The 24,784-nt window shown below is 46.1% G+C and overlaps 1 protein-coding gene across 1 annotated transcript in view; it reads right to left on the reverse strand.

Moving 5' to 3' along the window:
* The window catches only part of l3mbtl3 (L3MBTL histone methyl-lysine binding protein 3), a 236,328-nt gene that overhangs the window by 89,972 nt on the left and 121,572 nt on the right, over positions 1–24,784 (reverse strand). The window contains exon 16 of the mRNA XM_085997143.1: positions 9,777–9,879. Coding sequence (XP_085853269.1) covers positions 9,777–9,879 — 103 coding nt within the window. The remainder of the gene's footprint in view (positions 1–9,776; positions 9,880–24,784) is intronic.

Genomic DNA, 24,784 nt, shown 5'->3' on the forward strand with positions numbered 1-24,784 from the left:
AATTGCTTTTGAGGTATCTGCAGGCCGAGATTCAAGGCTGCAATGAGCAGGGAGTGGCTGGCCAGCAAGATGGCCCCTCCCCTTTAAGAACTGGACAGCGCCAGTCTGTCTGGCTTCCATGGTAACAGAAATTGCCTGAGCTTCAGTAGCGTTCTGAGGTAGCGCCTCGCTCCCCGATGTTAGCGCCTTAAGAGAGGCATGTAGCGCCTGATTTAACACTCAAATCACCTCCAGGGGCGAATTTTGCAGTCGGAGGCGATAATTAGTGCCGGGCGCTAAACTTTGCGCCCGATATTAGCGCCCCAAAATGGGCGATACCAATTTTTTTCCCCCTATATTTCTCAGGCTTTCCCAGGTACTGCATGTTACAGTGAGAGGAATGGCAAAGCATTGTGGAGGGGGACAGAAAGTAGACAACCAGCTGGATTAAGGAATCAATTCCAAAATTATTTTAATGTGAAATATAAATGCGTCCTCAGGAATAAGAGTACATTAGCTCCAAATTTAAAAACATATTGGCCCAGAAATTCGGATCGGGGGCTTCCCGCGGGTGCAAGCCCCCGATCTGCACTTACTTAGCGCGCCGGCCATTGAGCTGTGGGCCCCCGTGGAATTCCGATCCGGGGCCTGGCCCAGCTGCCAGCGTGCAGTGCTTGCGTATCCCAGGGGCGCAGTTAGTTCGAAGCGTCCCCTGGGATCACGTGGGCCATGGGGAGCCAATCGGAGCAGGGAACGCTCCACTCATAAGTCTGACAGGAAGTGCTGTCAAACTTAGAAATACTACGGGCCCTTTCTTCTTACAAAACATCACTAAATCTTCAAATAAATTTTAAAAAACATCACATTTTTTAAATAAACTATAAATTACATGAAATAACTATTTTAAACAATAATTTAAATTTTTGAAAAAAATTATTTTATTTTCTAACAGGGCTAAAAATAAACTTACCTTGCTTTAAAGTATTTAAAAATAATAAACCTGTGGAAAAAATGTTTTAATTTTAATTAATTCACCACTTACCTTGTAAAAAGCAGGCCTTACGCCTGCTTTTTACATTTCTAAATTCTGCAGGCTTATGTTCCCGGGAAAACCTGTAAAAAAGACTGAAGTTCGATGTGCACGCGCAGCCCCTCCTGCGCATGCGCTCGACCTCTGAACCCCTTCGTTCAGAGGAACGGAAGTGCCGGTTTCCAGCGCATGCGCAGTGCATGCAGGAAACCGGCACTTCCATTGGGCCTACGGGTGAGTACCCCGTGCCTACTCACCCGTGGAGACCCAAATTTCTGGGCCAATATTACTTTTGGGGTTTAATGCTGTCAAAGTTGATACTAAGTGAGTTCTGTTAAGTTTAATGTTATATGTAACTAATTTTAGAGATCAGTTAATTGCCTGCTGAAGCACTTCTGGTACTACCTGCAGTTAATATAATCAGGAGCATATAATTTAGGTAAGAGCTTCTCAAGCTTATGTGTAATCAAAGCCTCTCACCAAGCAGAATCACATGATCTATATTATAAGTGTGCCTTCTGTTTGTCTTCTGTACCACAGTTTGTTGGTACTGATCAGAAATATCCAAGTTCAATTTCCGTGCATAACTTGAAACGGGCGGCCGATCCGCAACTGCCAATTTTCCGCCCACGCCCAGTGAAAATAACAGCCCTTCCAATTTCACCCACCCAAAGAGTATCACGTGCAGTCATTTCAAACTCCACAGTAATAGACTTCAACACCAGGAGATGTTAATATACTGATACAGAGATGTCTGAATGACTAGAGGAAACCAGTTATTGACAGTCGATTATAATATTTTTTCCCCAACTAATTAAATCTGTGTTCAAAACATGACCTTTTGTTACAGTGTAATCCAAGGGCTATTATGTACATAGTTAGCACAGTAACAGTAGGTGAAGTCTTAAATATGCTCGATATTACTACCCTGTTGTTCTTGCCAATTGCTCTCAACTGTGTACAGCTCCACGCCATCTACTGTTTGGTGGCTTGTAATGTACACTGAGAATTGTGCAATTTCCCTTCCTATTCCTCAAGTTTATCCATATGGAGTCTGTCTTAACACAACCTCCTGGCTCATCCTTACTAGCACTGTGATAGAATTCTTTGCTAACAATATAATCCCATACCACTTTTCCTCTTCCTATCCCTCCCTAGATTACCTGATCATTTATTTCATTGCTGTTTGTGGAGCTTTTCTTATCTTTTAATATTTTGTTAGAGCTGTAAATTTACTTTTTTTTGTGAATACATCTGCTGTTTAATTCTACTGTAATATTTTTTTTGTTTTGTTTCATAGTTCTAGGTTTCTTTCTTTCTATATGTACTGTAAGTAGCTGATAAATTAAGAAGTAGAATGATACACCAAACTATTTCCATTCTCTTTAATCACTGTTAACAAGGCTTTTAACAAGTAGGAAGTTAATTTCTATGAAAACATAAGGGATGGGAGCAAAACTCATGTTAGCAATACTGGTGGGCAAATAGCCCGTTACTGCACTCCTTGTTTACACAGGACTACTTTTTCGGCAATACTTATGCCCAGAGGAACATATGGGCTTACATTACCCCAATGGCTCAGTTGGTAAAGTCAAAGTGTAGCTGAGCCAATATAGACTAGAAAGCCCGACCTAGATTTGACTCTGTGTCTATGCCAAGTTATCAGATTTCCGTTGGGGTCCTACAACCCTTGGACTAGGGAGTGTAACGTCAACCAGGCTTCCCACTCCTGATTGTTATCCAGTGATCCCAGTTAGAAAATACAGGTGTGTAGATGTTGTGGAAAGACTGTATCAAATTTGGTTGTAATGTCCTCACGCAGTCGAAAAGCATGCCACCAGTCACTATATACGCTCACGAATACAGAATCGATCCATGTGCAAAGTATCAGAGGGCTGCTGGTGCCCATGGAACAACATTCCAGAAGCAGTCAATGCCTTCAAAAGTGGAAAGGGGAGAAAATTGGCAAAGGAACTACAAAGGACTCAAAATATGGTCTAGCAGGTTTTATTTTTGATCGTACAGGACTACTTTAAAACTTAAGAGGTCGAAAAACATTTGGTGGTAATGTGGGAAGTTAAGCCGGGACCTGGATATGCCAAACTCTGGCTTAACATCGGGATTTTAGTGGGTCTTCTAAGGGATTGGGCCTCCTTCTGGCCCGTACAAGTCCAGTGGTGTAAGAGAGGGCAAATACTTTCAACTTACGGGAGTTCCCATCCCTCTGAGTCCAGGCATACCATGCCACCAAACGATGGAAGTGGGCCCCACCTGTTTCCAGGCCAGCATCGTGGCCTGAATCACTGAATAAATATGTAGAAATCAAAGCGGTTCCCTTACAAAGGCACATGAAGGTTTTTCCAAAAGTGTGGGGAGAGGGCAGAAACAATACTCAGCTACTCCTCTCCCCCTAACCACAAGTTGTGCTCGATTTCCTGGCATGTTGGGGCAGGCAGGCATTCTTAGGTATGTCCTTAGTGGCATGGGAATCCACTGGTAAAACACGAGACCTCCCTGACCTCATGATCTTTCACAGTGTGAGTGGCAAAGATCCAGGTTTGTGTGTCCTGAGACATACATGGAATACGCCCTCTCAAAACAGATTTTCCTCCCAATTTATAGGCCCGGAATTTGCAGTTGTAATGAAGGCAAAACTGTCAGCCTTCGCCGTCATTACTGTATAAAATGGACAGCAACTTCTGGCATCTGCGCATGTGCAGCTAAATGCGGAAATCTGGAAGTTGCTGTCGGTGATTCCTTGCTCCTCCACAGGGTGCGCTGTTGCAGTCTTCGCAGTGGAATCAACACAGAATCAGTGATTTGATGTGAACTTCAACTTTTTATGCACTATTCTTGCTGTAAAAACCACTGAAAAAGTTAAGCCTTGTTGAATAAGGTGTAACTGAGATTACTAAGTCATAATTACTGCTGAACAATCTTTCTGGCACTGAAAAAGAAATTTTATAAGCGTGGAGTGTCATTCCCTCCATTCCATGTTAAAAATTCCATAGATTTTTAAATAATAAAAATTAATTTTAACTTTTTAAAAAAAAGTTTGTTTATGATATTTCAGCTTCTACCTTAATCCCATTTGAATGTCCCAATCTTTATTTTTCTTGCTGTAAAATGATTAAAAAGTGAATGATAATCAGTGCTTTTTACATCCTGGCTTGCTGTCTGTGAGAATTCTTCAGTCTGATTGGCTGCTCAGCCTGCTTGATGACATCACTGCTCCCCTATAGATGCCCCCCAGGATGAAATTGACATCATAATAAGAGAAATAGATGCCACAGAGCCTGCTAGATCTTTGTGGCAGCTTCCTTCGAGGGCAGCGGCAAGCAGAGTCGCTTCGCCGCTGACCGCAAAATCGGGGCCATTAACTACAAAATAAGTGAAGAATTCTGATCATTGAACAGACAATACTGGAAATTTAGTCCTCCAATAACACTGCTCTATGGAAACAGAATTGTCACAAGATCAAATATGTCATATTGTGCCTATTTTACTATAATAAAGTCAAATCTTAAACACAGAAACAAAACAAGACAGAGCCCTCTTATGAGTAACTGTAAGAGCACTTCAAAAATCATAGACAAAATAATATACAGGATGTATTTTCTAACTGTTATATTTGGGACATGAATGCTTGCAAAATTCCAAAATTCGATAGACTCTGGAACAGTACCCATGGATTGGCGGGTAGCTAATGTTACCCCATTGTTCAAAAAGCCTGACATCGGTAGTGGGGAAAATGCTAGAGTCCATTATAAAGGATGTAATAGCAGAGCACTTGGAAAAAAGTGACCGGATCGGACAAAGTCAACATGGCTTTACAAAAGGTAAATCGTGCTTGACTAATCTACTGGAATTTTTTGAGGATGTAACGGGTATAAAATAGATAAGGGAGAACCAGTGGATGTGGTGTATTTGGATTTTCAAAAGGCTTTCAATAAGGTCCCGCATAAGAGATTAGCGTGTAAAATTAAGGCACATGGGGTTGGGGGCAAGGTATTGACTTGGATAGAGAACTGGTTGGCAGACAGAAAGCAAAGAGTTGGAATAAATGGTTCTTTTTCCGAGTGGCAGGCAGCGACTAGTGGGGTACCGCAGGGATCGGTCCTTGGACCCCAGCTATTCACAATATATATTAATGATCTGGACGAGGGAACTAGATGTAATATCTCCAAGTTTGCAGACGACACAAAGCTGGGTGGACGTGTGTGCTGTGAGGAGGATGCTGAGAAACTCCAGTATGATTTGGACCGGTTGGGTGATTGGACAGAAGCATGGCAGATGCAATATAACGTGGATAAATGCGAGGTTATCCACTTTGGTGTCAAAAACAGGAAGGCAGATTATTATCTAAATGGCAATAGATTGGGAGAAGGGGAAGTGCAACGAGACCTGGGTGTCCTTGTGCACCAGTCGCTGAAAGTAAGCATGCAGGTGCAGCAGGCGGTTAAGAAGGCAAATGGTATGTTGGCCTTCGTAGCGAGAGGGCTTGAGTACAGGAACAAGGATGTCTTGCTGCAGTTGCAAAGGGCCTTGGTGAGGCCACATCTTGAGTATTGTGTGCAGTTTTGGTCACCTTATCTGAGGAAGGATGTTCTTGCCATGGAAGGAGTGCAGCGAAGATTCACTAGGCTGATACCTGGGATGGCAGGAATGACGTATGAGGAGAGATTGGGTCAATTGGGCTTGTACTCGCTGGAGTTTAGAAGAATGAGAGGGGATCTCATCGAAAATTATAAAATTCTAACAGGACTAGACAGACTAGATGCTGGAAGGATGTTCCCGATGGTCGGGGAGTCCAGAACCAGGGGTCACAGTCTAAGGATAAGGGGTAAGCCATTTAGGACAGAGATGAGGAGGAATTTCTTCACCCAGAGAGTGGTGAACCTGTGGAATTCTCTGCCAAAGAAGGCAGTAGAGGCCAATTCATTAAATATATTCAAGAAGGAGTTGGATATATTTCTTAAGGCTAAAGGGATCAAGGGATATGGAGAGAAGGCAGGAACAGGGTACTGAATTTGGATGATCAGCCATGATCTCACTGAATGGCAGAGCAGGCTCAAGGGGCTGAATGGCCTACTCCTGCTCCTATCTTCTATGTTTCTAAAGCAATATAATCAATCATTTACAATGTTCTATTAGCTTTCTAATACCTTTTTGCACATCTATTAGGAAGGAAAACAAAGGTACATACTTCTAAGGTTTTTGTTAAGAATTATGTTAAGGATTCAATGTAGCTTGTAGTTTTTGTTGCACTTTTCAGGCGAGTGAGTTGTCCTTTAGCAGTATAACAGCAGAAAACGATTGAGTAATTGTTGCTAATTTTTTGACAGTGAAGCTGTAAAGCTTGTGTCTAGATGCAAATCATGGTTCTTTTTTCTGCAAGAAATAATTCCCTAGGTTCTTTTATTGTGCTTCAATGGTTTCTGAAACAGGCACAGACTTGTACAAATAAGCAACCTATGTGCCTCGGCAACCATAAATAATTATGCTTCGGTAAACAATATTCAGTGTCTGTTGCAATTAATTTAATCAAGTAGTTCCAAAATGCATGGAGAACTAAAATGCTGTTTTAAATTTAGTTATCTTTTTAACATGTATTAATTCCTTGAAGGTGTATGAGATAACAAATCAGGCATTCTGTTTCATGTTATGTAAGTCTTTCAACCAGTAAGAATATATTTTCCCCTAAGTGAATATGAACAGTAATTATGCAATACCTCAGAAACTAAACACAATTGTTTTTGTCCCTATGACATCAATGTGTAAGATATGTACTTTTCAAATAAAATCTATTAACTTACATTTAAAAATGCAATTATTGTCAATAAGCATAAAAGAAATTTTAAAATTTTTCCAGTTTAAAAAAAATGAAAGAATAAGGACATCATTATCTGAATAATTAGAAGTACCACACATTGAGCCAGCACAAAGCCTTTTAGCTACGTTTGCAAAAGCCGTTGACAAGGGATGAGGGATTGCAGCTGGGGGAGACCGAGATCATAGTTGGGAAACTCAAAAGCAGACCAGGTAAACACGTTGGGAGCAATTTTCTCTTCGAGCACGGGTGGAAAACTGACTCTTGCGGATCAGCCGTCCGATTTTAACCAGGCAAACGGTTTCAAAATAGGGTCAGTAGACATATCATCCTGTTAATGCCGTCGCCATTGTTAAAAAGGTCATCCCCTGGGCGGCCTGCCGCTTTACTATGCAAATTAGAGGCTTATGATGTAGTTAAGACCCCGATTACAATTTTAAGGGACACGTGGCTGGAACGAGATCTGTACTTTGATGCTCCAAAAACGGTAACAGGAAAGTTTCTGGGCTATATTTTTGTGGAGCCAAGATGACCACACAAATACTGTGGGTTGTTGGCAGCCCAGGTATGCCACTCTCCGTTTCACCTCCACCTCCTCACAGGACCTACCTGCAGGCGGGGCCACCGAGCTGCTTGATAGTGTGCCGGCCCAAAGTGTGCAAACTGCAACAGGGTGGCAACACGGAAAGGAGACCTAGGCCTCAAAATGCCTCAGTCCTCCTGTCGGCAGAAACAGATGGGTGGTGTGCGCCGCCCATCAGCCGCCCCTAAGTTAAAACCTACCCCATTCTGTCTTTTTGATCTGGGGAAGATCACATTTTTTTTGTTGCACTCATCAATATACCATAACCTGTGGTCCAATTTTAAGTTAAGAGAGATGGAAAATAAATATGGAATAGTGCTCACTTGAGTTAGATGGACCTTAAAAAAATGAACATGTAAGATTACTCAATCTTTGAAAAGTGAATATGGTAGGAACTGGGGCCTGAAATTCAGACTTTCAGCAGGAATCAGCATTACCATTTAGCCTATCTTCCTAGGCAGTAACTTTTGGTAACAATATTCAGTAACTGAATTTCTAAAGACCAACATTCAGCTGTAACTATGGAAATGATAGTCCTATAAAGATATCTGATGTTCCATGCTTCTTTTATAAACCACCACAATACACCTTTAATGGTTTAACACTGGACAGGAAAAAGAAAAACTGGCGCAGTCTGACCGGACTTGGTTTTGGGTTAGATTCAATACACACAGACCAAGTACGTACTTCAAAACACCAAGGATCTTTCACATAATGGTATCCTATCTATTCATCATCAAAGGTCAAATTTTTTTACTTCTTGTGTCGAGGGCAGTTTTCTAAATCATAATAATGTACTAGGCTTTTAACCTATCACGTCATTTAGGGCAATCCATCATTCGCTAGAGTAATTGAGGTGCTAAATGCACCTACTCAACTGCAATTGTGAGAGATTTTTCTTACTGGGAAAGGAAATCACTCTGGTAATGATAGCAGGTGTGAATACTGAGGCTGACATGACTACCTGATTACTATGAGCACTGATCACTCCCTTTATTCGGGATCTTTTGCAATACAGATGGAACTAATGTAAAGAATGGGAAACTATCCATTGCAGGCTTTTCCCAGCTAACTGTCAATCCAAGGCTAGGGCTCCAGAGCACGAGATGTCGGAGCTACATATTCCTCTCAGATGTAACCTGGCTGACAATCCATCCCTTGCTGAAGCTCATGATCCTGCTTTAATACACAAACAATGGTGTGGAATTTTCCAGTAAGCCATACTGATACCACCCAAATTTCCAACAATAGGGGAGAACTCTAGTTGTGTAAAATTATGGCAACTGGATGTTGCAAGAAATAAATTCAGTCACTGCTGGCCAGATCCTCTCTTTGCCCTATACATCAGTGGCACTGCAAATATTAAGATTTTTGTTTTTCATTCGTGTGTATGCCTGATCAAATAACCCAAAAATGCATGTAAAGTCTGATCATAATACAGGAACACTTATGAGCCATAAACTATCCCCAATGTCAGAAAATACACGTATAGTATAAATGCTATATTTTAAAGGATAACACTGAAAAATAAACAAAATGATAGCAAACAATTCTCCTTGAAACCTTGCCTCAAAAATTATCCATATAGCATGGCAAATGGCTACTCTAATTACCACTGATGCCTCACTGGCTTGTAAATAATGCATATTACCATTAAGGCTGGCCAAATCACTCTGCAATCTTGCTAATATGAATGTTACTATGTTGAATCCCACTTCAAATAGCTTCTACTGCATGACCACATTAAACTTTGGCACATCATCACACTGTAAAAACTACATAAAATATGCATATCATTGATAAAACAACATTTTTTCTAGATAATGTCATATAGATAACAGATTATAAAGAAAGAACAGAAAGACTTGCATTTATATAATGCCATTCACAACCTCAGGACATCCCAAAGTGCTTTACAGCCAATTAATCACTTTTTGAAGTGTAGTCACTGTTGTAATGTAAGAAACGCGGCAGCCAATTTACACACAGCAAGCTCCCACAAACAGCAATTTGGTAATGACTAGAAAATCTGTTTTAGTACTGTTGGTTGAGGGATAAATGTCAGCCAGGACACCCAGATAACTCCCCTGCTTGTCTTCAAAATAGTGACATAGGATCTTTCACATCCACCCGAGGGGGCAGATAAGGCCTCAGTTTAACGTCTCATCCAAAAGACGGCAATTCCAACAGTATAACGCTCCCTCAGTACTGCACTGGAGTGACAGCCTGGATTTTGTGCTCAAGTATGGAGTGCCAGACAAAAAATAAAAAGAACATATCAAAGCAGATTCTGAATTTAAAAGCACAATTTTTTTTTTTTTTTTTTTTTTTTAAAAAGTACTTCGTTCTTTTACCTGTGGTGGCCTGAATGTTTCACTCCTTTTATGTGACCGATCCCTTTACATCCTGGAGTAGGACATCCTCCTTGTTCTGAAGCTTCCACAAGGTCTAATGGGCCTATTTAAATCAAAAAGCCAACTGTGTCAATCAACATTTTAACAGTGCAATACGTGCAACTATCTCAAATGTATACCACAAACCCTGACGAAGTTAGAAATGAGAAGTATATTAGATATGCATTTTCTCCTTGTTTGAATGTAATGCAAGCTCCACACATTAAAAGAAAATCAAGAACCCCTCTCCTCAGATGACAGTCTATTCTATACTTTCTGTTTCTAGTTTTCACTCTGATCTTCCCCCCCTGTAAATCAGAGGCACTGGGCCACTTATAGCTACCCCACCGTCTGTGAGGCTGGAGATTAAACCCGAGAACTTCCTGTTCTGTATGGATTAGTTGTTCACTTGATTCACTTGTTGAGCCATTTGGGAAACTGGATGATGGCATATTCAAGGTTAGGGCACTGTCCTTTTAAGAGCTGGCACCATACTCTAGGCATTTGGGCACATGGTTTTTTATCCATCCCCACTTATACACTTTGGATTTTGGAAGTATACCTCAGTTCTTTTGAAAGGAAGCAGCAAGAGAAGAACTGATTTGATTTGATCCACCATGCAACAAAAAGTAAGTTATGCATTTGAGTCAGGTCAAATAGAGAGTCGAGGGACAGAAAGATCAAAACTTTGTCGCTGCAGGTCGAGCTACATTTAAAGAATGATTAAGCTTGATGACTTAATGTTATTTCCCATTCATACAAACTCCAGGTACAAATGAATGCCAAATGCTTATAAAAATGCAAAGAAATGGGAAGCTCCATAACTTCTCATTGATACCAGCTAGAGAACGTGTTAGGTTAAGCTGCTAAATTAAGTAAACGATATTTCATGAAAGCATGCAAATTATTCCATGCAGCTGTCTTGTAGATAGTATCAAGAGAAATTCTTTGTATTTCTGGCCTAAGAAGCCAAGGTTTTAATAGAATATGATTAGATTTTTCTCAGTGGATCATACCAGCTAAAGAATGATTTAAAGGAATGTTTTGTTGACTGTGATGTCATCAGCCAGTCAGTGTCTTGGTCATGTTGTTCCTGACTGACCATCGGCCAATGATCCTGAACAAGAAGCTTACACTGCTACTGATGCTTCAGTCACCCAATAACATTTTGCTCCATGCCAGTCATTACTCTGAAATACTTTGATGACACAGTTTTATGGCTTATGCAAGTTATGAAGGAGATGCACAAATTCCAGCTCAAACCATGCAGCCCACCAGCACAATACTGCTAACCTTTCCGCTGTTTGCCTAGTCATTACCATTCTGTTAGGGCACTGCCATGCACTGTTATCTGGAGCTGAGAGAGAAGAACCCCACCCAGCCTTCAGTGACTGCTATACCCCTACAGAGTCCATTAGTAAGCCATGCTGGCTGGTCAATCAACAGTTCCCTGGAGTACTGCAGACCTGCCTGGTTCAGATGTCTCATGAATAGTCTTTGACAAAGGTTGAATTTGGTTTCGAACTGCCATCACCAGGCGTGTCATCTTGGAGCACACCTTGACCTCAAAGAGACTCTGGTTATATTCTCTCCAAGGAGGATAGTCATTAGTTCATCACAGGTATATGTTTGAAACCTTGCTTGGCAGGCAACAGGTTCCAAAAGCACAACTAATCATGAAATGTGCGAGTGTATTGCCATCACCTCCTGACCATAATGTGGGTACACATTCTACCCCATCAAATGATGGTTCCACTAGTTGCACGTGTGGAACTTCTGCAGAACTTGCTAGCTACACTGCAACCTTCATATATCCGAGCTCTGAAATATGAGGGTTTGTTATCATTTCCAATTTTCGGGTATGTGCGTTGCAGCAAGTAGCCATCTTCTCAAGTCTCAGAACTGCCTCATCAGCTACACAATGAACATCTGCCTTCAGCGTGGCTGAAGCACACTTCTGACATGATGCTCCACACTGCTCCAGTCCAGTGCCATATACCAGGATAACTCGTCATCAACTGTTTAATCCAGGTCCTCAAGTGAAGACTTGGCAAAGAGGCAAACTTGCCATGAGGCCGATTCCTCCTCTAATATATTCAATGACAGATCAGTATAGGCCTGACCTCTCCTTCCGTTCAACTATTTCCCCCTTTTGTCACAGGTCTACCTTGCAGCTTGCTCCTGGATCTTGCATTTATGTTGCCTTAATGCCATAAAATCTAATTGCTGTTACATAAACATTGGGACGTACGGAAATCTATAAAAGGCTTCTATAAGTAAACAATGAGTGAGTTCTGACATACATCAATTAAGAGACATCCTGGTTCTGGTATTCTGTGTCTTGGGGAGTTCCTTTACTTGCTTATTGATGCGCTATCAATTACTCATAAAAGACTGAGAGTTAAGAGAGTAACTAAAGGCTTTTATTAACAAAAGAATGAAGGTCTGCCTCGAGTGGTCGACCGGTCCAGAGTACAAAGGGCTGGGGAGCAGTCACCTTTATACTAGGACTTGTGGGAGGAGTCAGCCAAGGCATGTCCAGGCATGTACACAGTGGAACACAAACAGTGGTTTGCCACATTCACCCCTTGTTTAAAATTGAGTCCGGCGGGGTGAAGTGTATTAAAAGTTAGTGTATTGGAGTCTCTCCGGAGGTCTTGTCTGCCGCTGTGATCGGCGTGGCGACGGCAGGGGTAGTGTAGCTTCCGGCGTCGAGTCCTGCGTAGGCTGTGGCACAGGCGTGTCGTCCTCGTAGATGTCGAGCGGGTCGCGGGGCCCAGGCCTGCCGTCTGCTGGGGCTGGATATCGGATCGTGGGGGGGGTGGTAGTGAGTAGTGGGTTACTGCGGCCCCCGAGGGTGCAAGGTCTCTTATGGAGACTGTGTCCTCCCGCCCGTCCGGGTATGCAATGTAAGCATACTGGGGGTTGGCGTGGAGGAGGTCGACCCTCTCGACCAGGGGGTCCGTTTTATGGGTCCTCACGTGTCTTCTCAGTAGGACCGGCCCTGGGGACGTCAGCCATGGCGGTGGCGATGTCCCCGATGTGGACTTCCTTGGGAAGACAAACATTTTCTCATGAGGGGTGGAGTTAGTGGCAGTGCAGAGCAGTGACCGAATAGAGTGGAGCGCATTGGGGAGCACATCCTGCCAGCGGGAGGTTGGAAGGCCCCTAGACTTTAAGGCTAGCAGGGCGGCCTTCCAAACTGTCGCATTTTCTCTTTCCACCTGTCCGTTCCCCCGGGGGTTGTAACTGGTGGTCCTGCTTGTGGCAATACCCCTAATTAGCAGGTACTGACGGAGTTCGTCGCTCATAAACGATGAGCCCCGGTCGCTATGGATATAGCTGGGGAAATCGAACAGGGTGAAGAGGTCGTTCAGACATTTAATGACCGTGGCACTGGTCATGTCCGGGCAGGGGATGGCGAACGGGAAACGGGAGTACTCATCAATAATAGGAAGTACACATTGCGGTCGGAGGAGGGGAGAGGCCCTTTAAAATCAACGCTCAGGCGCTCGAAGGGGCGAGTGGCTTTTATCAGGTGGGCCCTGTCTGGTCTATAAAAGTGCGGTTTGCACTCAGCGCAGACTTGGCAGTTCCTGGTCATGGTCCTGACCTCCTCAATAGAGTAAGGCAGGTTGCGGGCCTTGATGAAGTGGAAGAACCTGGTGACCCCCGGGTGGCAGAGGTCATTGTGGAGGGCCCGCAGTCTATCGATCTGCGCGCTGGCGCAGGTGCCACGCGATAGCACATCCGGGGGTTCATTGAGCTTCCCGGGCCGGTACAAGATCTCGTAATTGTAGGTGGAAAGTTCGATTCTCCACCTCAAGATCTTGTCATTTTTGATTTTGCCCCTCTGCTTGTTGTTAAACATGAAAGCAACTGAACGCTGGTCAATGAGCAGGGTAAATCGTTTTCCGGCCAGGTAGTGCCTCCAATGACGCACAGCCTCCACAATCGCCTGGGCCTCCTTCTCAACAGCGGAGTGTCTGGTCTCCGGGCCTTGGAGGGTTCGTGAAAAGGCGGCCACGGGTCTCCCCGCCTGATTGAGGGTAGCGGCCAGGGCAAAGTCGGACGCGTCGCTTTCCACCTGGAAGGGGATGGATTCGTCCACTGCGTGCATGGTGGCTTTGGCAATGTCCTCCTTGATACGGTGGAAGGCTAAGCGGGCCTCTGCCGTCAATGGAAAAGAGGTGGACTTGATCAGCGGACGGGCCTTGTCCGCATAGTAGGGGACCCACTGAGCGTAATAGGAGAAAAACCCTAGGCACCTCTTCAGGGCCTTGAGGCAGTGGGGCAGTGGGAGTTCCATAAGGGGACGCATCCGGTCGGGGTCGGGGCCGATGACTCCGTGTTCCACAACACAGCCAAGGATGGCGAGGCGGTTTGTGCGGAATATGCACTTCTCCTTGTTATATGTCAGGTTCAGGAGTTGGGCGGTGCGGAGGAATTTTTCGAGGTTTGCGTCATGGTCCTGCAAGTCACGGCCGCAGATGGTCACATTGTCCAGATATGGGAAAGTGGCCTGCAACGCATTTTGATCTACCATCCGGTCCATCTCCCTTTGGAAGACGGAGACCCCGTTGGTGACGCCAAAGGGAACCCTAAGGAAGTGATAGAGGCGGCCGTTTGCCTCAAAGGCAGTATACTGGCGGTCCTCAGGGCGGATAGGGAGCTGGTGGTACGCTGATTTCAGGTCAATGGTCGAGAAGACGCGGTACTGCGCGATCTGGTTGACCATATCAGCTATGCGGGGGAGTGGGTAGGCGTCCAGCAGGGTGTAGCGATTTATTGTCTGGCTGTAGTCGATGACCAGGCGCTGCTTCTCGCCGGTCTTAACGACCACAACCTGGGCTCGCCAGGGGCTGGTGCTGCCCTCAATAATCCCTTCCTTCAGGAGCCGCTCCACTTCGGTTTTAATGAAAACCCTGTCCCCGGCACTGTATCGCCTGCTCTTTGTGGCGATGGGCTTACAGTCGGGGGTGAGGTTAGCAAACAGTGGTGGGGGGGTGACTCTGAGTGTGAAGAGGTTGCACCTGGTGCGCGGCGGGCAATTTGGAAGCTGCTGGCTGCGGACTGTGAGTGGGGGTAGGGGTCCACCGTACGCCATCGTAACACTTTTAAGGTGGCACTGAAAATCTAACCCCAGCAGGACGGCAGCGCAGAGGTCGGGCAGGACCAGAAGTTTAAAATGATCGTACACAGTCCCGTCTACTACGAGTGTCACCACGCAGTAGCCGCCGATGTCCGCCGACTGGGACTCGGAGGCCATAGAAATCCGCTGGTGCGCAGGCAGGACTGGGAGAGAGCAACGCCGCACCGTGTCGGGGTGGATGAAGCTCTCCGTGCTCCCAGAGTCAAAAAGGCAGATTGTATCGTGACCATTTACCTTAATGTCCATTGTGGAACTGGCCAGCTGGTGCGGTCTCGCTTGGTCCAGTGTAACGGATGCCAGCGTAGGGGTCGGTGTGTCGCTGCGGGTATCAGATGAGGCGGTGTTGGGGGCCTGCTGCGTTCCGGCTGTCATCCAAGATGGCGGCGTCCATGATCCCCATGTGGCTGGAGGCGTCCAAAATGGCTGCTGTACCGGTGGTTCGCACATGGCCGGGGAGGCCCAAGATGGCGGCCCGCATGGCCCACACGCGGCGCTGCTGGGGTTCGGGGTGGCTTTGGCCCTGCAGACGCTAGCGTAGTGTCCCTTCTTCCCGCAGCCCGAGCAGATCGCGTTTTTCGCCGGGCAGCGCGCTCTGGGGTGTTTTGCCTGGCCACAGAAGTAGCATTTCTGGCCTTGGGGCACTGCTGTCTGGCCTTGGGACACTGCTGCGGTAGTTGGGCCGTTGCTGGGGTGTGGCTGGGGTGGCACGGCGCTATGAGGCGGTCCTACCGTGTCCCAGGCTGTCGTTCCCCGCGGCGTCCACGGTGCAGAGGAGTAGGCATCCATGCCCCGGTAGGCTGCATCCAATGATAGTGCGAGTTCAGAGGCCTTGTTGAGGTCGAGGTCACTCTGCTCCAACAGTCGCTGTCGGGTGTAATTGGATCTGTGGCCCACTACAAAAGCGTCCCGGATAAGTTCCTCTGTGTACACGGCGGCCTTCACATCCTTACAACCACAGGCCCGGCCAAGCACAGACAGTGCCTGAAGGTATTCCACGGTCGATTCCCCAGGTTGTTGTTTACGACTCCCCAGAAGGTGCCTGGCGTACACTTCGTTCACTGGGCGCGTGTACTGGTCCTTGAGGAGCTTGATAGCGTCCGCGTACGAGGTCGCGTCTTGGATGACCGAGTACACTCGGTGGTTCACTTTGGAGGTCAGGACATCCAGTTTGTCCTCGTCCGATTTGATTGCTGCGGAGGCGGTCAGGAATTTTTCGAAACACTTAAGCCAGTGAGTAAACTTGGTGGATGAGTCCGTCTCCCGATGATCTAAGTCCAGGCATGCTGGTGTGAGGATCTTCTCCATTATAAAAATTTTGTTAATAAAATTGATGCGCTATCAATTACTCATAAAAGACTGAGAGTTAAGAGAGTAACTAAAGGCTTTTATTAACAAAAGAATGAAGGTCTGCCTCGAGTGGTCGACCGGTCCAGAAAATACAAAGGGCTGGGGAGCAGTCACCTTTATACTAGGACTTGTGGGAGGAGTCAGCCGAGGCATGTCCAGGCATGTACACAGTGGAATACAAACAGTGGTTTACCACACTTATATGTTTCGTTGAAGTGTGACACAGAGTTCAGCGTAACAAAAAGCATGATAGCAAAATGTAACTGACAGGAAATGTACATTAAGTACATTAGTTTTGTAAGATAAATAGATACAGTGGCTCAGAATATACTTCAAATAAATAAATTTGTGTTTGATAACAGGGTTTGTGGTTCACTTGTGTGTGGCAAGATTTAAAACATAAAGAGCAACTTACAAGATTTACTATCTATATACCAGCGGCTCCGGACCTCATTGGTCCAAACATGGACAAAAGAGCTGAATTTCAGAGGCGAGGTGAGAGTGACTGCCCTTGACATCAAGGCAGCATTTGACAGAGTGTGGCAACAAGGAGCCCCAGTAAAATTGAATCAGGGGGAAAACTCTCCACTGGCTGGAGACATACCTAGCACAAAAGATTTGTTGTGGTTGTTGAATATCAATCATCTCAGCCCCAGGACATCACTGCAGGAGTTCCTCAGGGCAGTGTCCTAGGCCCAGCCATCTTCAGCTGCTTCATCGATGATCTTCCCTCCATCATAAGGTCAGAAGTGATGACGGCACAGTGTTCAGTTCCATTCGCAGCTCCTCAGATAATGAAGTAGTCCATGCCCGCATGCAACAAGAACTGGACGACATTCAGGCTTGGGCTGATAAGTGGCAAGTAACATTTGCGCCACACAAGTGCCAGGCAATGACTATTTCCAACAAGAGAGAGTCTAACCACTGCCCCTTGACATTCAATGGCATCACCATCGCCAAAATCCCCCATCAACATCCTGGGGGTCACCAATGACCAGCAACTTAACTGGTCCAGCCACATAAATACTGTGGCTACAAGAACAGGTCAGAGACTATGGGGTCGATTTTGTCGAACCTGTCGGGAAGAAGGCGGGACTTCCCCTTTCGGGTATTTGACCCACCTACTTCGACGTCCGGTCAATCCGTGCGATTTTCCCTTGATTGACCTTGTTGAGGCCGCCCAGCGGGCTCAGCAGGCCAATTAAGGGCCACCTGGCAACAGGTGACGTCACAGACTGAAATTTCATCTGTCAAGATTTCTTGACAGATGAAATATCAGTGTCTCACAGCTGTTTGAAGCTGTGAAACACTGACAGTCTGATATCTAAGATGAGTCCTTCTGCGCAGAATCATTTAGAAATCTCAGCAGCACTAAAAGCTGAAGGCTGTCACTTTTGACAGATTGCAGCCGTTCAGCTTTCAGTTCCGGCTGAGTGATGCGCTCCCGACGGCTACAGGAAGAAAGGCTGTTAAGGTAAGTACAGGTAAGTAAAAGTTCTTTACACACTTTAAACACACCAAACACACTTACCTTTGCACTCATGCACCCATCACTCACCTGAGCACCGACATCGCGACCCCTCCAACTCATTCAACCAGACGGCCTGCCTCGCTAACCTGGCGTGGTTTGGAGCCATCGGGAAACCCACACGAAACCCCTCAAAATGGGGATTAGGCTAAAAACTGCCTGTTAACTACCTGTTAACAGGCAGTTAATTGGCACTAATCCCTTCCCGCCTGGTTTCGGCAGGTCCCAGTGCGGGGCGGGTACCCTGCGCCCCTGAAACTTACGTGGGGTGGGGTTTTGGGCGGGATGGTGTCGGGACCCCCAAAGTCGGGATTTTCCCCTCCCACATGCCTGAAACCCTGCCTGACGGCTCCCCGAAAATCTAGCCCTATATATTCTGTGGTGAGTGTCTCACCTCCTGATTCCCCAAAGCCCTTCCACTATCTACAAGGCACAAGCCAGGAGTGTGATGGAATACTTTCCAATTGCCTGGATGAGTGCAGCTCCAACAACACTCAAGAAGTTCGACACCATCCAATCAAGCAGCCCGCTTGATTGGCACCCCATCCACCACCTTAAATATTCACTCCCTCCACCACCAACGCGCTGTGTCTGCAGTGTGTACCATCTACAAGATGCACTGCAGCAACTCGCTAAGGCATCTTCGACAGCACCTCCCAAACCCACAACCTCTATAATCTAGAAGGACAAGGGCAGTAGGTGCATGGGAACACCATCACCTCCAAGTTCCCCTCCAAGTCACACACCATCCTGACTTGGAAATATAACATCTATAACTTGTATTTATATAGCGCCTTTAATGTTATAAAATGTCCCAAGGCGCTTCACAGGAGTGTTATAAAATAAAATTTGACACCGAGCCACATAAGGAGAAATTAGGGCAGGTGACCAAAAACATGGTCAAAGAGGTAGGTTTTTATGAGCATCTTAAAGGAGAAAAAAAAGAGGCAGAGAGGCGGAGGTGTTGAGGAAGGGAATTCCAGAGCTTAGGGCCTAGGCAGCTGATGGCATGAACACCAATGGTTGAGTGATTATAATCAGGGATGCTCAAGAGGCCAGAATTAGAGGAGCGGAGATATCTCGGGGGGTTTTGGGGCTGTAGGAGATTAGAGAGATAGGGAGGGGTGAGGCCATGGAGGGATTTGAAAACAAGGATGAGAATTTTAAAATTGATGCATTGCTTAACCGGGAGCCAACGTAGGTCAGCGAGGACAGGGGTAATGGGTGAACGGGACTTGGTGCGAGTTAAGACACGGGCAGCTGAGTTTTGGATGATCTCATGTTTACGTAGGGTAGAACGTGGGAGGCCAGCCAGGAGAGTTGTGGAATAGTCAAGTCTAGAGGTAACAAAGGGTTTCAGCAAGCAGCAGATGAGCTGAGGCGAGCGGAGATGGGCGAGTTTACAGAGGTGGAAATAGGCAGTCTTAGTTATGGCTCGGATATGTGGTTGGAAGCTCATTTCAGGGTCAAATATGACACCAAGGTTGTGAACAGTCTCGTTCAGCCTCAGACAGATGCTAGGGGGAGGGCTGGAATTGGTGGCTAGAAAACGGTCTTCCCAATATTTAATTGGAGGATATTTCTGCTTATCCAGTACTTGATGTTGGACAAGCAGTGTGACAATTTAGAGACAGTGGAGGGGTCAAGAGAAGTGGTGGCGAGGTAGAGCTGGGTGTCATTCGTGTACATGTGGAAACTGACACTGCGTTTTCAGATGATGTCGTCGAGGGGCAGCATGTTGATGTTAAATAGGAGGGGCGCAAGGATAGAACCTTGGGGGACACCAGAGGTAACGATGTGGGAGTGGGAAGAGAGAAAATTGCAGGTGATTCTCTGGCTACGAATGGATAGATAAGTATGGAACCAGGCGAGTGCAGTCCCACCCAGCTGGACGACGGTGGAGAGACATTGGAGGAGGATGGAGTGGTCATCCGTGTCAAAGACTGCAGACAGGTCGAGAAGGACGACGAGGGATAGTTTACCTTTGTCACAGTCACATAGGATGTCATTTGTGACTTTGATAAGAGCCGTTTCGGTACTGTGGCAGGGGCGGAAACCTGATTGGAGGGATTCAAACATGGAGTTCCGGGAAAGATGGGCACGGATTTAGGAGGCGACAACACTTTCAACAACTTTGGAGAGGAAAGGGAGGTTGGAGATGGGGTGGTAGTTTGCAAGGATGGAGGGGTCAAGGTTTTTTTTTTGAGGAGCTGGGTGATGACGATAGATTTGAAGGAGAGAGGGGAGAGAGAACCATTAAAAATATCAGCAAACATCGGAGCCGGAAGAGGAAATTGGGTGGTAAGCAGCTTTGTGGGAATAAGGTCAAGGGAGCAGAAAGTGGGTCTCATGGACAAGATGAGCACGGAGAGATCATGAGGGGATATTGGAGAGAAACTGGAGAAAGATGCGAGTTATGGACTAGGGCAGGGGGGAACCTTAAAGGAAGTTTGGCCCGCTGGGCTAGGGGAAGGAAGGGAAGTAGCAGAGGCAGCCGATCGGATGGTCTCAATCTTATAGAATCATAGAATGGTAACAGCATGGAAGGTGGCCATTCGGCCCGTGCCGGCTCTCTGCAGGAGTACCTGAGCTCATCCCACTCCCCCGCCCTTTCCCCGTAGCCCTGCAAAATCTTTTCTTTCAGGTACTTATCTAATTCCCTTTTGAAAGCCGTGATTGAGTCTGCCTCCACCACCCTTTCAGGCAGTGCATTCCAGGTCCCAACCACTCGCTGCGTAAAAAAGTTTTTTCTTATGTCGCCTTTGGTTCTTTTGCCAATCACCTTAAATCTGTGTCCTCTAGTTCTCGACCCTCTGCCAATTGGAACAGTTTCCCTCTATCTACTCTGTCTAGACCCCTCATGATTTTGAACACCTCTATCAAATCTCCTCTGCTCCAAGGAGAACAACCCCAGCTTCTCCAGTTTATCCATGTAACTGAAGTCCCTCATCCCTGAAATCATTCTCGTAAATCTTTTCTGCACCCTCTCTAAGGCCTTCACATCCTTCTGTGGTGCCCAGAATTGGACACAATACTCCAGCTGAGGCCGAACCAGTGTTTTATAAAGGTTCATCATAACTTCCTTGCTTCTGTATTCTATACCTCTATTCATGAAGCCCAGGATCCCATATGCTTTTTTAACTGTTTTCTCAACCTGCCCTGCCACCTTCAACGGTTCGTGCACATATACCCCAAGGTCGCTCTGTTCATGCCCCTAGTTTATATGTCCTCTTATTCTTTCTACCAAAATGTATCACTTCGCATTTTTCTGCGTTAAATTTCATCTGCCACGTGTCCACCAGCCTGTCTGTGTCCTCTTGAAGTCTATCACTATCTTCCTCACTGTTCACTATACTTCTAAGTTTTGTGTCATCTCCAAATTTTGAAATTGTGCCCTGTACACCCAGATCCAAGTCATTAATATATATTAAGAAAAGCAGTGGTCCTAGAACCGACACCTGGGGAACACCGCTGTATACCTTCCTCCAATCCGAAAAACAACCGTTCACCACTACACTCTGTTTCCTGTCACTTAGCCAATTTTGTATCCATGCTGCCACTGTCACTTTTATTCCATGGGCTTCAACTTTGCTGGCAAGTCTATTATGTGGCACTTTTGTTGAATGTCTTTTAGAAATCCATGTACACCACGTCAACCGCATTGCCCTCATCAACCCTCTCTGTTACCTCATCAAAAAACTCAATCAAGTTGGTTAACACGATTTGCCTTTAACAAATCCGTGCTGGCTTTCCTTAATTAACCCACACTTGTCCCAAGTGACTGTTAATTTTGTCCCTGATTATTGTTTCTAAAAGCTTCCCCACTACCGAGGTTAAGCTGACTGGCCTGTAGTTGCTGGGTTTATCTTTACACCCTTCTTTGAACAAGGGTGTAACATTTGCAATTCTCCAGTCCTCTGGCACCACCCCCGTTTCTAAGGTGGATTGGAAGATTATGGCCAGTACCTCCACAATTTCTTCCTTCACTTCCCTCAGCGTCCTGGGATGCATCCCATCCGGTCCTGGTGACTTATCTACTTTAAGTACAGCCAGCCTTCCTAGTACCTCGTTTTTATCAATTTTTGTCCCATCCAGTATTTCCTCTACCTCCTCCTTCACTATGTCTGTGGCAGCAACTTCTTCCTTGGTGAAGAGAGATGCAAATTACTCATTTAGTACCTCAGCCATACCCTCTGCCTCCATGCGTAGGTCTCCTTTTTGATCCCTAATCGGCCCCACCCCTCCTCTTACTACTGTTTACTATTTATATACCTATAGAAGACTTTTGGATTACCTTTTATGTTAGCTGCCATTCTATTCTCATGCCCTCTCTTTGCCCCTCTTATTTTGTTTTTCACTTTTCCCCTGAACTTTCTATATTTAGCCTGATTCTCAGATGTATTCTGAACCTGACATTTGTCATACGCGCTCTTTTTCTGTTGCATCGTACTCTGTCTCTCTTTCATTATCCAGGGAGCTCTGACTTTAGTTGCCCTATCTTTCCCCCTAGTGGAAATGTACCTCGACTGCACCTGAACTATTTCCTCTTTAAAGGCAGCCCATTGTTCGATTACAGTTTTGCCTGCCAATCTTTGATTCCAGTTTACCTGGGCCAGATCCGTTCTCATCCCACTGAAATTGGCCTTCCTCCAATTAAGTATTTTTACTCTAGATTGCTCCCTGTGCTTTTCCATAGCTAATCTAAATCTTATGATACTATGATCACTGTTCCCTAAATGTTCTCCTACTGACACTTGCTCCACTTGACCCTCCTCATTCCCCAGAACCAGATCCAGCAATGCCTCCTTCCTTGTTGGGCCAGAAGCGTACTGATCAAGAAAGTTCTCCTGAACACACTTCAGAAATTCTTCCCCCTCCCTGCCCTTTACACTATTACAGGTAGACTATCCTTTATCCGAAAACCTCGGGACCAGCCGAGTTTCGGATAAAGGAGAATTTCGGATTTCGGAAGGTGGGTCGGCGGGGGGGGGGGGGGGGGTCCGCGGGGGGTTGTGCGCACGACTTACGCTGACGCTCAGCGTAAGTCAGTCGGGGTCGGCGGGGGTCGGGGCCGGCGGGGTACGCGGGGGGGGGGGGTCGGCGGTTGTCGGGGCTGGCGGGGTCCGCGGGGGGGTCGGCGGTTGTCGGGGCTGGCGGGGTCGACGGTTGTCGGGGTTGTCGGGGCTGGTGGTTGTCGGGGCTGGCGGGGTCGGCGGTTGTCGGGGGGTCGTGCGCACGACTTACCCTTTATCCGAACTTCCGCAACCGGAACCCTCTAAAAACCGAAGGTTTTTTCGTTCAGCGTAAGTCGCACGACTTACGCCGAACGAAAAAACCTTCGGTTTTTAGAGGGTTTCGGTTTTCGGAAGTCCGGATAAAGGGTAGTCTACCTGTACTATTAAGATAGCTGAAGTCCCCCATTATCACTGCTCTATAGTTCTTGCACCTCTCTGTAATTTCTCTGCAAATTTGCTCCTCCATATTTTTCCCACTAGTTGGTGGACTATAGAATACACCTAGTAGTGTAATGGCACCTCTATTATTTCTTAACTTTAGCCATATAGATTCTGTCTTTGACCCCTCCAGGACATCCTCTCGCTCCAGCACTGTAACATTCTCCTTAACCAATACTCCCACTCCACCTCCTATCGTTCCTTCCCTATCTTTTCAGAACACCCTATATCCAGGAATATCTTAAAGATAAAGTCCATGAGCTCCTCACAATTGTTGTTGGAGGTGAGGGTGGAGGACACAGGGGAGAGGGGTTTAGAAGACAGTTTGCAGTAGAGAAAAGAAGTGAGGGGTTATCTTTGCATTCCAGAATGATTCTGGAATAGTGAGCAGTTTTGGCAGATGAGAGCAGGACTCGATAGTTCTTTATGTGGTCCAGCCAGATCTGGAGGTGAATGGTTAAACCAGTTGTCCGCCATATCCGTTCAAGTCTGCGTCCCTTGGACTTAAGGGAGTGAAGATGAGGGCTGTACCAGGAGGAACAGCCAGGGTGAGAGAGAGAGAGAGGGTGAGATATCGCCGCTCCTTCATAGTCGCTATGTAAGCTTGAGGTCATCCAAAACTCGGCTGCCCGTGTCCTAACTCACACCGTCCCGTTCGCTCATCACCCTTGTGCTCGTTGACCTACATTGGCTCCCGTTAAGCAGCGCCTCATTTTCAAAATTTTCATCCTTGTTTTCAAATCCCTCCATGGCCTCGCCCCTTCCTATCTCTGTAATCTCCTTCAGCCCTACAACCCCCCCACCGAGATATCTGCGCTCCTCCAATCGCTCAACCTTTGGTGGCTGTGCCTTCTGTTGCCTTGGCGGTAAGCTCTGGAATTCCCTGCCTAAACCTGTCCGCCTCGCTACTACTCTCTCCTCCTTTAAGACGCTCCTTATAACCTACCTCTTTGACCAAGCTTTTGGTCACCTGCCCTAATTTATCCTTATGTGGATCGGTGTCAATTTTTTTGTCTTAAAATACTCCTGTGCAGCGCCTTGGGACGTTTTACTACATTAAAGGCACTATATAAATACAAGTTGTTGTTGTTGTTGTCGCTGGGTCAAAATTCTGGAACTCCCTCCCTAACACGCGGACTGCAACGGTTCAAGAAAGCAGCTCACCCCCACCTTCTCAAGGGCAATTAGGGGTGGGCAATAAACGCTGGCCTTGCTAGTGACGCCTAAATCCCATGAACGAATAAAAAAAACACCGCTAACTCTGAATCAAAGATTATGCTGAAATTATCCCTATATTATCTGTATGTGAGAAGACACAACTTAATGTGCTTCAGAAAAGCTACAGGAAACTTTCTTTTATCCGGCACGGACGGGACCAACGTGGTGCCGGTTCATCAAAAATTCCGGATAACCGAACGCTATAGTAAAAGATACGGAGCTGAGAGCTCCGTATAAAGCAACAAACCCTGTTGCTTAGCAACAGGTTCAA

This window comes from Somniosus microcephalus, chromosome 9 (assembly GCF_052327205.1).
Source record: "Somniosus microcephalus isolate GS21.2 chromosome 9, FLI_Smic_1.0, whole genome shotgun sequence".
Classification (NCBI taxonomy): domain Eukaryota; kingdom Metazoa; phylum Chordata; class Chondrichthyes; order Squaliformes; family Somniosidae; genus Somniosus; species Somniosus microcephalus.